General features: G+C 42.5%; 1 protein-coding gene across 3 annotated transcripts in view; it reads right to left on the bottom strand.

The window, feature by feature from the left end:
- LOC144687721 (sarcoplasmic/endoplasmic reticulum calcium ATPase 2) overlaps positions 1 to 14,522 on the bottom strand; it is a 94,086-nt gene that overhangs the window by 72,086 nt on the left and 7,478 nt on the right. For all 3 annotated transcript variants that reach the window (XM_078554161.1, XM_078554162.1, XM_078554163.1), the window contains one exon: positions 6,958 to 7,062. In XM_078554161.1, the coding sequence (XP_078410287.1) occupies positions 6,958 to 7,062 (105 nt within the window). The remainder of the gene's footprint in view (positions 1 to 6,957; positions 7,063 to 14,522) is intronic.

The following is a 14,522-nucleotide window of genomic DNA, read 5'->3' as shown; positions in this document are numbered from 1 at the left end:
CAACAGATTTTCAGCACATGCTGTACCGATACTTCGAACACAGCTTTTCTCTGCAGAAGGCAGCCAGTGAGATTTGGGGCCAATGTTTAGAGTTCTACCATGTGGACTGTGCCAACAAAAATAAACACAGAAGTCCATTTCTCAAAACACATCATTGGCAGCGTCCATCATCACAACTGAAGACGATGAAGAATTCATGAGTATGGAATAGCCAAGAGGTATAAATGACATCCTGCTGAACCTAAAAATAATTTCTGGCAAAGTTTAACTTCCAATCAAAATAGGGCTCAAATACATGTTACTTCTCAGGACTACTGAAGACTGCTGAAGCATTGGTACTAAAACTGTAGGAACAGATTAGAAAAATTCCTAATTTGTAAAATATTAACTTTCATGATTCGCTGCTTTGTACAACAACCAGCTTCATACAGTAGGCTTAGTTTCACGCTGACTGCACTGAAGTTTAATAACTTTGTTTATTCTTAATATTTTTCATCAGTCTTCTGGATCAGACATTAAACAGAGGCCTCTTCTGCCCTCTGGGCGTAAAGGGCACACGCGTTATCCCTGTTATACTATTTATCCCTCAAATGATGCCCAATATTGATCCCTTTACACTATCTTGTCATCATAACACTGCTGCTTGTGGGACATTGCTGTGCACAAATTGACTGCCACTTTTCCTACATTACAACAATGATAACATTGCAAAAGTACTTTAGTGGCTGTAAAATGCTTTGGGGCATCTTGAAAGACATCTGAAATGTAACTTTATTAAATGCATTAAAATGTGGATTCTAGTTGCAGTATACTTCTAAAAAGTGGTTGGATTGCAATGGTACTTCCAATTGCCAAACCTTTTGTCCCATGAAATTTCTGGTGTCATCAAATAATTACAGACAAAATTTGAAGTGGCTGCCTAATTGAGTAATTGCTTCGTTGATGCAGTACTGAGTCATTTACACCAGGAAGGTTTATTTTCTTTGTCTAGTTCATTCTCAACCTAGATGCAAGGAGTGGCAAAGGTTAAAGAAAAGCACTACAAAGTAGCCTGAGCATCCAGACTTGGGGAGAGCAACAAAGAGAAAAAGGCCAGCAATTCCACTCACTGAAAGTGCCCATATGTAATGAACAAGGGGGTTTAAAAAAGGAAGTAGGCAAGACAGTTTATGGTCACCAAGCCTTTGCTGTAAGCTAATTATGCACAAGGGAGAGTTTCCAAATAGCCTTTTATCTCTTCCGACCAAGCAGATACTTGAAAAGGTTTTCTATATGCAAACCTTTTGAAAGTTACATGACATTTCACACTTCCGCCTGATCAACAACACGTTAAGTGGTATCTATTATGCCAAGCTTCAGCTGAGAGACGGCTGCAAAAAAGTGACGGAACAAAGCAGAAGCAGAAAAGGGGAGTGGGAGGGGGGGGGGAAGAGAGAGAGAGAGAGAGAGAGAGAGAGAGAGAGAGAGAGAGAGAGAGAGAGAGAGAGAGAGGGGGAGAGGGGGAGAGGGGGGGAGAGAGAGAGAGAGAGAGAGAGAAGCACAAAGGGGTGGGGGTGGGGGGGGGCAGTGAGAGAGAGGGGAGGCAAGGGAGAGCAGAGAGCCATGTGTACATGCTCTGCATTTGGCATTGCCTAGCTAATCTTCCACGATAGAAAGGATTTAACTGTGAAGCGGAATCAGTGCCAGTCAAGTTAATTGGAGCAACACTGATATGTTTTTATATTTTCCAAAATTTTTTCTTTGAAAAGTAATCATTAGGTGCCTTTAGAAAACTATTCACAAACCGCTGTGAATGAAAGTTTGCTAGTCAGAGCACGTCATCAAACCTTCTCCCTCGCCAACCCTGCTAATAAAACAATAAGGTCAGTCAAAAGGACATCACGACTGCCTTGCTGTGAATACAAATAAGACTCCTCAAACATGCACAATAAGGTGATGTGAACTGAACTAAAATGGGTGATTCTTTGAACTGAAAGAATGGGTTCCCTTTTTCTGGCCCTCTATCTCAAAGCAGAGATGCAATTGATGGCACAGTCTTAATTGTTACAGTACTGTCCTGCTATACCAAATACTAAGAGACTACAAATATTTTTAATTTCTGTAGTATCTTATTAGACACTTTGCCAGGCTTGGTAACATTATATTTTAGTACGTGGCTTCATCATAAGCACAAAGTACATCTCAAAATGAGTCTACGCAATTACTTGAGTGGTTCAAATTCAATGCCTCAAAATCAACACAGAACACCTGAAATATTGCTACACAAAAAAGTCAGGTGGTTTCAAAATCTAAAGACAGAAGGGACAAATGGCCTACTCCTGTTCCTATTAATTTAGTAATAAAAATAGGTTAGAGTGGTGCAACAGTTAAACACTTGGATTTGTGAGCTCAATTTCCACATTTCATAATTAAGTAATCATTTTAATGCAACAGCAAACCATAGCAACCAACTGAAAACCACTTGAAGCAAAGCGCCAGTGAATTTGCATGTTTTCTGTTCATCAAAATCATCTACTTAAATCTGAGTCAAAAACCTGGTTTATGATAATTAGATTTATTCTCCTAGCTCGTGGGGTCACATGACAAATCCTGTGAAAGAATACCCTAACATGGCTCTATGGCTAGTAACAGTGGTAATGTCAGTGCCAATCAAAATTCAATGGATCATTGCTAACAGTAAATTTATTCTTTTGTCAATAATCTTTAGAAGAAAAATAAACCATTTCAAATACAGCTCATTACCTATTCTCAAAGCAAATCTGAGTGTTCAACGCTGAGCCATGGCTTCCCATCAACCCACTAAACAATTAATTTAAATTGTAAGTAATTTGAAAGGTTAAATTGAACCCTTCCAATTCTCGTGAAAGGATGTCAATTATTTGTTATCCAAGATGGTGCACATCAATTTGTTTTAGTACTGTGCCTGGCTGGTTCACCACCATATAATATTCAAGTAATCCAATTTCTTCTTATTCGTCCTTTGAGGCAAAGATGACCATGTTCATCATCGGGGGTATTTGGTAGGGTTCCAGTGGGTAAGTAGGTGACTGCTAAGGCTTATCTGTGCTCAGGAGGTTCTACAACTTGAGTCTCAGGTGTGCTGTCATGATGGTCAAAGAAAGCGCTACAAGGACGCTCCAGAGGCTTCACTTAGGATTTTGATATTGACCTTTGAGTGGTGGGGGGGGTGGAAGAAAGAGTTCACCCAGCACAACCAAATAAAAAAGTGTGGTCTCCTTCAAAAACAAACACATATAAAAGGAAGGCAGACAGAAAAGGCAAGAAGAGGAAATCCCAACCTAGCAACTCGCCCAAAACTCAGTAATCTGCAGCATCTTGTTCTATTTGTAGATGATCTGTTATTCCCTTCTTAACCTTCAAGAGCAAGCTTTAGAAAAAAAAAACTATGCAGAGATATAATTGTTCCAATTTATTTGGAGAACCAGCAGGATAAGATCTCAGCTGATTGCTGTGGATCCACTTTTTCCATTGATATAAAAGTTACAGTATAGAGGGGCTGCGACTCGCTTCACGCTGGTGTTCTTCTGTAAAGCTATTTAGTCTAATCTTATTTTTCTTCCTTTTCCCCAAAGCCCTTATATTTTCCTTTTCATCCATTTCCCTCAAAGAAAATTGTAGTCTCTATCTCAATGTCCATTTGTGAAACTTCCCCCTCCAATAACCTGTATACAAATGGAAAACGAACCTCATCATTGGACTCTTGTCTGAGACACATCACTACTTACATCCCATCCATCCTAAAAATATCCATCTAGCACCATGTTTTGGTTTCTGCATTCCCCAAGCCACAATATGCTTCAATTTTTGTGAAGTCTCAATAACGTTTTCTGAAAATGCATTCTCACTGCATTCTACTCAACGACACACAGGTTCCTTAATAGTTAAAATTCAATCGAACATAATCTATCATTCACAAATTCATCTCAACTGCCCCTCCCTTCAAAACATGGCCTGAAATTGGTGAACATTTATGAACTCTAAACGTTTACCAGCAATTGAGGCAAAACAAATTGACCTATAACTTCCTGGTTTATCTTTTTTTTAATCTTAGGCAGACAGAAGCAGAGAACTAGGTTGATGCAATAATTTTCACTTCAGAGGGTCATTGACCTTTGAAGCAAATTTCAGGGATGATTTCATGGTTGAGGCTGACAAGTGCAGGTAGGATGTTAGCTAATGTACCTCATGGAACTTGTTTTGATCACCTTTGGTGATTTGGACAGAAATTTTCTGGTGTCTTTATTCTCTGAACATCTTGGGGTGCTCCCCCAACTCCCCCCAGGAAACAACATGGCTATTCTGCTGGTGAGTTGGAAGAATTGTGGGGTCAAGGTGTTTTTTGCAACTTGACTATGGGAAAGGCTCAATGGAGCAGCCATTTTTTTTCCCTGTCCATCAGTTTTTTGTACGCTTGCAATCCTTCAATATATTCTTTACGTCAATGTAAACACATTAATCATCCCTTGTTCAGAACACGCAATTTTTTTGCGCAAAATAAGCTTGCTTGCATGCAACATTAGGGAAATAATGAGTTACAAAAAGGAGCATTTACATTAGCCAAAGCAAGGATTCCCAAACCGTGGGTCTCGACGCCCAATGGAGTCACAGAGGTCACATTTGGGGTTCTGAGCGCTCCCTCTTCCGAGGCCGCAATGGTGACTGTGGAGAGGAGACGACTCAGTCCGGAGGCTCCAGTGGGACAACCCTGGACCCACTGGATTAATTCCAAACAGCACAGAGCGGACAGTGAGCCCAAAGTGCGCTCTGGCTCCAGAAAACACTCCTAGAGGCGAGCTTGAGTGGGCCCAGGACATTTGTGAGCTGAATTAGCACAGGTAGAGGCCAGCAAGTGTAACTCGGTCACCAAACGAGTGCGGGAAAAACCAGGAGATCACGCAGCTGAGCCAGGAAGGTGAGTGGCAGCTTCAAACTTTACTGTGTTTCTGCTCCTGTCTCTGCTGTTGTACTGGCTTCTTACCCCAGGCTAGTGATTCTGCTTCACGGGTACCAGCAACTAGACCAAAAAGGGGTGCGAGGGGAGAGGGGCTGGAGCATCAGGGAGTTGCGGGATGCCATGGAATGTGAGAGGGGAAAGTTGGAAAGAAGGGCTGCTGAGTGAATGAGTCGATGGATGGGTGGGTGGGGGTTGGGAAGAGGGACTCGTGTGCATGCATGTGTGTATACTGTTGGGAAGAGGCCATGTATGTGGTCGGGGAGAAGGGCTGATTACAATGCATCTGCAGGGGCTGCGGCAGGGTGGGGAAAAAAAGAGGGGCTTCATTGAGTCTTCTGTCACCAAGGAATAGAGAGAGTTTGGCTGAAGCCTACATGAGATCATAAAATAACAACATTTTTACAAAGTGCTTCAAAACACAATTTAAATATGATGCAATGTTGACCTTTAATATACGAACTTGAATAATTATATACCGAATGTTCTGCTTTATTGCTGTTTTGTTTCTGCTGCTGTCTGTGGTCACTTTAATTTTCAGGTGACAAAATTGAGTCAGATTGGAAAATAGTTTGGGGAGTACTGAGCTAAGGTATCTGAGCTTTGCTGTTATAATTTAATAAGCTCAGAACTAAAAAAGAAAGGCAAGATTAAAACACTCACCAATTCCAATGAAATCAACACAAATTTCTCTTCATGTTTTTCAATCTATCCTCCCCATGCCAGAAAAAAAAGCAAATTCTCAAAACCAGACTGGACGAAATCTAATTGTTCCTAAAATATCTCGTATCACCCTGCAATACGCTGCTCTGTTCGAAAGTTAGGAGTGGAGGATTAAAGAGGTGAATGAAAAAAAAGACCAAAATTCTGTTCGTACTTAAATACATAGCACTGAAAGTGCAACCGGAGAAAGAATTCTGCTCTGCAGCCAGCCTTCTTGTGGAAAATCAGTCGACGACTACCAATTTAAAATGAGCTGCCTGCTGTCCTTCAGTCATGAACTTGATGAATGCAGGTTTAGCACAAAATACAATAGTTCAACTGTACCTTGCTGCTGAATAGACCTGGAACCAGCATCTTAGTAACTGAGCACTTAGTCCCATATTATTTTCCATAACGCTATTAAGTATCTTCCGCTCTCTCGCATAACTGAAACACAGGAACAGTAGTACACCTTTCAGCTCCCCCCCTTGAGCCTGCTTTGCCATTCAATCAGATCATGGTTAATTCATAAATCAGCTCCATTTGCCCGTCTGTGCTCCACATCCCTGGATACCCTTACCAGCAAAAAAAATCTTTAGCCTTCAAAATTCCAACTGACCCCACTGTCCACTACCTTTGTGAGAGAGAAAGACTGCTAGTACCGTGAAAAAAAAGTGTTCCCTGATTCACTAACTGATCTAGCTCTAATTATATATTATGTCCTGCTCCCTACCCTTCAAGTTAGAGTTCCTGCAAGGACCCGAGTCCAAAATGTGTACAATTTTGGAATCCAGTTTATCAAGTTAGCAAAATATGTTAAAACAATCATGAAAAAGCCTCAAAGTGGAAAAAAAGAAACAAGATTGTTTCATGCACAACAGTTTTTTGACCTCAAAGTGGCAGGTCAATATTAGCGATATTTTGGCTCCCAGGTTGCCCCTTCCAAGGTGGCAACGCACATGGACATACCAATCTTAACAGGAGGAGCAAGAATGAAAAAAGTGGGCCCACTCCGATTTTATATACATACACACTCATAAGGGGGAGACCACGGCGTAGTGGTAATGTCACTGGACTAGTAATCCAGAGGCCCAGACTAATGCTCTGGGGACATGGGTTCAAATCTCACCATGGCAGCAGCACCTACATCCCATGAAATAATTTTTTTTGAAATGCAATTGAGTGGCTTTACTGCATTAAGTAAATTTTGTTAAATTAAAAAATGCAATGCTAAATATTCCTAAATATGTCCATGACAAAGTGGTTTTTAAACAATAGCTTACCTGCCAAACACCCACGATAGCATTTGCTATTAGAATTAATAATATTACGAAAGGCTCCACAAAGGCAGTTACAGTTTCTTCACCTTCTTCAAACCAGGCCAGAACCTGCAAATGATCAGATAAGTTTTTGTGAAGCATACTGTTTACTCAATAAGGCAGCACACACCCAAAAAGCATCTGTATGCATTTAACTCATTTCAGTGCATTTCTTACACAATTTGTCTTTTAAGCGTCTTCAGGCTGTGTCGGTTTACCTTTTCAAGCACTGTAAAAGGGCACATATTGATTTTTTAAAAATGCCCTTCCTTCACTCTCATTTACTGTATCCAAATACATTCAATAAATGCAAACTGCTGCACTCCAAGCTCAAAGACTTGTAAATGAACCCTTAGAGCTTTTAGTTGTGTGTTTCTCTGGATGCATTTTCCTTCATAAAAACGTGCTTAATTAAAATAATTGAAAGCATGAAAGGAGAATGGCGAATATATTTAACTTATAAAACAAGGTTCCTTTTGCAGCAGGTTTACTCACAAAACTTCTGCATGCATTTTAAAATTGTCTCAATTGAAATGCAAGACATAAACATCAAAAATCATGCTTATAATTTGCATAGTCTATTAAATGTGCGGAAAACAAAGTTAAAAATGCAAAATCATAGCGCTTAACAGCATCTCACTCGCAAATTATCAGCACATCAACTCACTATGGTCATGACAAAATTGGATACACTCTAAAATAGAAAACTCAATATTTTGTATTAGTTTGAATGTCATAAAAGGACAGTACAAATTGACACTGGCTCTAAATTCTTCAAACAACAGATTTTTATTGAAATGTATTCCTCTGGGTGAAACATATTTCAAGCCTTAATAGGAAAATATCTTGGGGTAACAGGTATACTGCACTAGTCAGTACGTACCAAACCAAAGGAGGAATACCATAGTTTGAAAATTATGCATTTTTAATTACTTTGGTGAACTTTTGCACTGGTGTAGGCAGAAAATTTAATGCTGGGGCATGCAGCACTCCCTCAGTTTCCACACCCATGACTCCTCAGACATGTACAGAAAAGCAAGGTAAGAAAATAAAACTACCTTGTACTCTGTACTCAAAGAGGACACTAATGCTGCAGAATGATGACATTTCCCATACTGGGCATTGTAATCTCAGCTAAATTGCTAATTTAGTTCCAAGCAATTTTGTCTGGTGATCCATGGTTCACTAGAATTTCAACACAGGACCCTTGATCAATTCATACTGATTCCGATTCTAGAAATGAAAAGGCAATTTGCCAATTACCTGAAAAATACACACTTTTTCAAAATAAGAAATACAAACTGTATAATAATGAACTCAAAAGCGAGGAGGATTCCTGAGAATTATCAAAACCATATTATGGTAAGTGTGGTGACAGAATATTAGAAGTTCCATTTAAGATTCCTAATTGCTGAGTTTCTTTCAATCAAACATCGGAAAATACCAAATATAAACCATTACTTCCCCACAAAAGCAAGCAAATAGGCAAAGTTACTCAAGCAACACTGACAATCTTGGGAGAAGTTGCCTACAACTTTGTTGGTTAAGGGTGATTTGTTATTCATGTAGATAATGGGGAATGCAGGCATCGTACCAATGTTACAAGACAAAAAGACTGAGCAATCACCACTGGAATGTACCAGTGTGGTAAGGCACAGTTAACATATAATCACAGCCCAGTCACAATCTTATTGCGTGAAGCACATCTAACTGGTGAAAAGAAAACTGATGAATCATGCCAGGAGCAAATCGGTTGCCAAAAAGTGGGTCATAACCAAATGAGAAAAGAAGGAAAGCATGAGAGAAACCTGGACACATTACCGGAATATACGGGTACACATGCATGCACATGCCCAGACCCTAAGTAAAATGCAAACATACAAGTGTTACTGCAGCTCAGTTAAAAGATTAATGGAGTACGTCAAGAGTACAAATTTCATGAAAAGACTTAACTAAGTGAAAACAATGTTGACTATATAATTTATGCCCACGCCCTTGTGCTGCAGGCCTATTTAGAGATTCTCTACCCTTCATATGTTCTACATTTTTAATCAGAGTTTAATTTCAGTTACAGGGCAAAATCCCACAGCAGAGATTGGAGGTCATTTCAAAAAGAACACACAAAAAGCCCAGAACTAGACACACCGAGATCAAGCACAGTTTCAGCTCAATTTCTACCATTTTACACCAGTCCTCAAAACGATAGCCCATTTTGTTTTCTCTGGCAAATACAGTGAGGGAGATTTGTAATGAAATCACAAGCACATTCTTCATAAACAGACATTTCATTTTGTTACACAAAGGGAGAATCACGTCCACACCAATCATTTTCTGTTTTCAGTGAATTTAGGTGCACAAACCCCACCACCGACATCCACACCCTACCCAAAAGAAGAATGCGTTCCAGGCCTGATTACAACTAATCCAACTTCAATGCTGTTTCCACTGCCTTGGTTGTTAATCTTTACCTAACTCCCATCTCAGCCGTTCCAGACTGACATAAATTTTCATTTCTGATCCAACTTTTACCTCTGTCTCAAATCCGGCAGTGCAGAGTGTGAAATAATTTATTTCCTAAACAAGTTTAACTTTGGGGGGGCTGAAGAGGAAACAGTGTTGCTGAGTAGCTTCACATTGTTCCATTCAAAATATGTTTTTATTCAATGCCATATCCACTGTTGATTCAACATTGTTTCATTTGATGTCATTTATGAATAGCAGCTGCATCGACTCATTAACTTTTCCCTTTAGTCGACTTCCATAAAGGTAACACAAGCCAAAACATTAGATATAAACAGTGCAGAAGTGTGGTTACATTAACTGTTTGAATCCCTTCAGATGCTTAAGGACACTTGTTGATAGCATTTATTCTCCTTGGATATATGTTTGATACACAAACACTATATGCATTCATTCTCCTGAGGTACATATTTTATCCATAATTATCTCCGATTTGAATGCAGTCTTTCACTATAAGGACCGTGATTAAATTAATCCCACGAAAGGCCAACTACTTAAGGAACTACCAACACTTTCCAGCTCAACACCCAATTGTATGCGACTGTTGTTGCTTCAGTTATTTGCCTTTTCCACCAGGTTTAAGAGTATAAATACATCAGGGAATGCTCAGACTCAAAAGGTCATGATTTACCAAGCACCTTACATTTGAAAAGTAAAAACTAATCGGATGGTTCCCTGAACAGGCTTTCAAAGTTATTTGTCAGTATGTTGCATTGCCAGAACTTTCAAGTGCCGAGACGTAGCTTGGCTGGTGGTGAGACAGGCCCACTGCATCAGATCTTTTCCTGCACGCCCAAACTCTCAACCCCTCTGCACATGGCCCTCAAAGCAGACCATCGCCCACCTCCTTCTGCAACGTATCTTTGCAAAGAAGGTCTGGAAAGAAATGCAGCAGAACTTACCGAGGTTCACCCTGAGCAGCTTCATGATGGAGGCCTCTGTGCTATATGGGCTATTCCCAGGAACGCACTCTGAGACAAACATCAACCGCTGCTGGAGGACCACCAACTCAGTGAAAGACGCTCTTTGGTCTGCCTGAAACTTATTGGTCTTCCAGTACAGAGAGTTATCCACGACCTGAGTGTTTCAGACTAGCACGTTCCAAAGTCCAGGACCACGTGATGAGGGACACATTAAAGCTTTGAGCAGCTGCTGCAAAGGCTCACTGGGCAAAAGGACATTGCCTAAGGTCCACCTGCCACAGTTAACCAAGAGGCTTGAAACTGTGTAAAATGTCTCAGGCATTATCTTTGTCATGAAATGCATATTGTAAATGTCATGCGTAATTGCAATTGTATTGAGGCAGCTCAGAGTGCCTCATGACGTATGGAAATAACTCAAGCTGTTTTGCACTTTCCGTGATGTACAATTTGAACCATTACAGAATATAATTTTACAAACTGTTATGAATAAAGTATATTTTTGGGAGAAGAAAAAAAACTAGTCAATGTCTCAACACTGCAGAACAATCAGGTTGTTTCAAATATACATTTATACCACAACTTAAAGTGGATTTAAATCTATAATCGGGGCTTGTACTGAATCCAGACTGAGTGAAAAACTCCCTGGAGAATTTACTTCCTAAAAAGGTAACAAGCCAAAACAAAACCAAAAACATGTATAAACAATGGAACAGTCCAATTTCAGTCTATTTAAATCCCTTCAGCTATCCAAGTACAACTCCATTGTGGTATCAAACCAGGTTAAAGGAAGGTCCCTTCAACATCCTGGGCGCTATTTAAATCTACCTGGAATTAAATAAAAATGTTGCAAATATGGACCTATTACTTTTACTTCAACTCAACCTACTGAGAACATGCACTTAACCACTTATGTACAGAGCACTCTCCTGAGCAGAATTAAAATTACAACCCCATAGCACTAACAGGTATCATTTGGATGGAACCCAGGCCTGAGGCCAATAGCTGCAGCAAAAAGTGAAAATTAGTATTCTAGTTTGCCCTGTTAAACAATTTATATTGCCTTATACCGAGCTAACATCTGCAGGAGTAAATGGATGGTTAAAAATAAAAAGTACAGCCTGCATAAATGCACCAATAACCCACATACATGTGCACATACCACCAGAAAGGTACAGAAAAGATGTGAAAACATTTACATTTAATACTCAAATAAACACCATTAAACATCAAACCACATTAAGACAGTAGCTTCAAGTCACCCACCCCTATTGGAGGTAACAGATCGAATACAAATTTGCTAAAGTCATATAAACTACAAATCTGAGACGTAGAGCACAAAAATTAAGTCATTCTTTAAAATTGTATTTTCCAACAATATCCAAAATGATACTGACACAAGATTTCTTTCTCCTCCCTATTTTGTTATCTTCCTCATCTTCCTGGCACTATGCACCTCCTCTACGATCAGGTGAACCTGCTACCAGACCTCTATCAGTGTCTCTTAGTACCTGACTGCTAGAAATTGTGTGAGGGTCCTGTGCAACCAATTTTCCTCCTCCATGCGCCTTCACTGTATTTAAACTATCAGCAGATTGAACACAACAGGCATTGCAAAAAAAAGAGTATGCACAACTTAAATTCTGATCAGGGAGTTGGAAGAACAAAAGAAAACTTCATTTGGGCTGAAGTGTGGAAATAGAATACAGTAACTTTGAAGTAAAAAGTTAATCGCATTACTTCAGCCTGTCATCTTTTCCCTTAATCTCAGCATACGAAAGTTGAGTTCCAGACAACCATAATAAGCTGCACTGATTTGCTTCAACAATAAACATACTGCACGCAAAAGATGACAAAATAGGTTAGTTTATTACAAGTCAAACATTTGTACTTGACTTGAGATCTAACAGGATGACTTCTTGTAGGCTGCAATACAGCATACTTCACTTGGCAAGAACAATAACAACCTGTAATTACAGCAGGTCATTCCACAGTATCTCCCCAGCATTTTGTGGGATGCTGAGGGCACTGTCTCTCACCCTTAGCATAGCCTGTCCTTTCACTGATAAGCAGCTTTGACATGGCCTCAAGTGAAATGAAGTGTTTGAACACTTCCCTCTCTTTCAGTTATAGAAATAAACTCTTAGTTTTCCATAGTTTCACCTTCAGCTTTGCTAGGCAGAAACGAGAACTCTGAATTATTTCCCCCAAATGTCAATTTATTTATTTTCATCCCAGCATTCATTTTAGTGTTGCTGTCCTCCTCTAGTCATCTGGCTAAATCTAAAATAAAAGCAAAAAACTGCGGATGCTGGAAATCCAAAACAGAAATAAAAATACCTGGAAAAACTCAGCAGGTCTGGCAGCATCTGCGGAGAGGAAAACAGTTAACATTTTGAGTCCGTATGACTCAGTTCTGTTGAAAAGTCCATACGGACTCGAAACGTTAACTGTATCCCTCTCCGCAGATGCTGCCAGACCTGCTGAGTTTTTTCCAGGTATTTTTATTTTGGCTAAATCTAACAACTGATTACCAGGTTTATATTTCAGGTAGGAGCAGATCACTCATTATTAACTGGTACAGAGCTAACCGATTTAGTTTTATTTTGTATTGTTATTGAAATGATACCAGTCTGATCCAATTTCTTTTTAAAGTAAGTAGGAGTTGGAACCCCATAACCAAGGCTGTAGCAGCCCTGCATTAGACTCCACTACTATGAAGGCAGGTGTTACAATGATGGAATGTGCTGGCAACAGAGGATCACAGCAGAAATTACTACTGTTGGGTGGGGCGGGGGAAGGCAGGGGGAGAGGGAAAGGAGGGGAAGGAGGGGAAGGAGGAGGGATGGAGGGGAAGGAAGGGAGGGATGGAGGGGAAGGAAGGGAGGGAAGGAGGGGAAGGAAGGGAGGGAAGGAAGGGGGGAAGGAAGGGAGGGGAAGGAAGGGAGGGGAAGGAAGGGAGGGGAAGGAAGGGAGGGGAAGGAAGGGAGGGGAAGGAAGGGAGGGGAAGGGAAGGGAGGGGAAGGAAGGGAGGGGAAGGAAGGGAGGGGAAGGAAGGGAGGGGAGGAAGGGAGGGGAAGGAAGGGAGGGGAAGGAAGGGAGGGGAAGGAAGGGAGGGGAAGGAAGGGAGGGGAAGGAAGGGAGGGGAGGAAGGGAGGGGGAGGAAGGGAGGGGGAGGAAGGGAGGGGGAGGAAGGGAGGGGGAGGAAGGGAGGGGGAGGAAGGGAGGGGGAGGAAGGGAGGGGGAGGAAGGGAGGGGGAGGAAGGGAGGGGGAGGAAGGGAGGGGGGAGGGAGAGGGAGGGAGGAGAGGGAGGGAGGGAGGGAGGGAGGGAGGGAGGGAGGGAGGGAGGGAGGGAGGGAGGGAGGGAGGGAGGGAGGGAGGGAGGGAGGAGGGAGGGAGGGAGGGAGGGAGGGAGGGAGGGAGGGAGAGGAAGGGAGGGAGGAGGGAGGGAGGGAGGGGAAGGGGGAAGGGAAAGGGAGAGAGCAGGAGGGGAAGGGAGTGGGAGGGAGGGAGGGAGGAAAGGTGGGATTGCCAGGCACAGGAGGCGAGGCAAGGGAAGGGGGGAGGGAGGGAAGGGGGGGGGAGGGAAGGGAGGGATGGGGAGGGAGGGAGGGATGGGGGAGGGCAGGGAGGGATGGGGGAGGGCAGGGAGGGATGGGGGAGGGCAGGGAGGGATGGGGGAGGGAGGGATGGGGGAGGGAGGGGAGGGAGGGGGAGGGGAAGGGAGGGATGGGGGAGGGGAAGGGAGGGATGGGGGAGGGGAAGGGAGGGATGGGGGAGGGGAAGGGAGGGATGGGGGAGGGGAAGGGAGGGATGGGGGAGGGGAAGGGAGGGAGGGGGAGGGGGAAGGGAGGGAGGGGGAGGGGAGGGGGGAGAGGGGGGGAGGGGGGAGAGGGAGGGAGGGGGAGAGGGAGGGAGGGGGGAGGAGGGAGGGGGGGGAGGGAGAGGAGGGGGAGAGGGAGGGAGGGGGGAGAGGGAGGGAGGGGGGGAGAGGGGAGGGGGGGGAGAGGGAGGGAGGGGGGAGAGGGGAGGGAGGGGGGGAGAGGGCCGCAGGGAGGGGGGTGAGGGAGGGAGGGGGGATAATCATG

Source organism: Cetorhinus maximus, chromosome 12 (assembly GCF_964194155.1).
Source record: "Cetorhinus maximus chromosome 12, sCetMax3.hap1.1, whole genome shotgun sequence".
Classification (NCBI taxonomy): Eukaryota; Metazoa; Chordata; class Chondrichthyes; order Lamniformes; family Cetorhinidae; genus Cetorhinus; species Cetorhinus maximus.
This window is presented reverse-complemented; position numbering and strand designations above follow the sequence as displayed.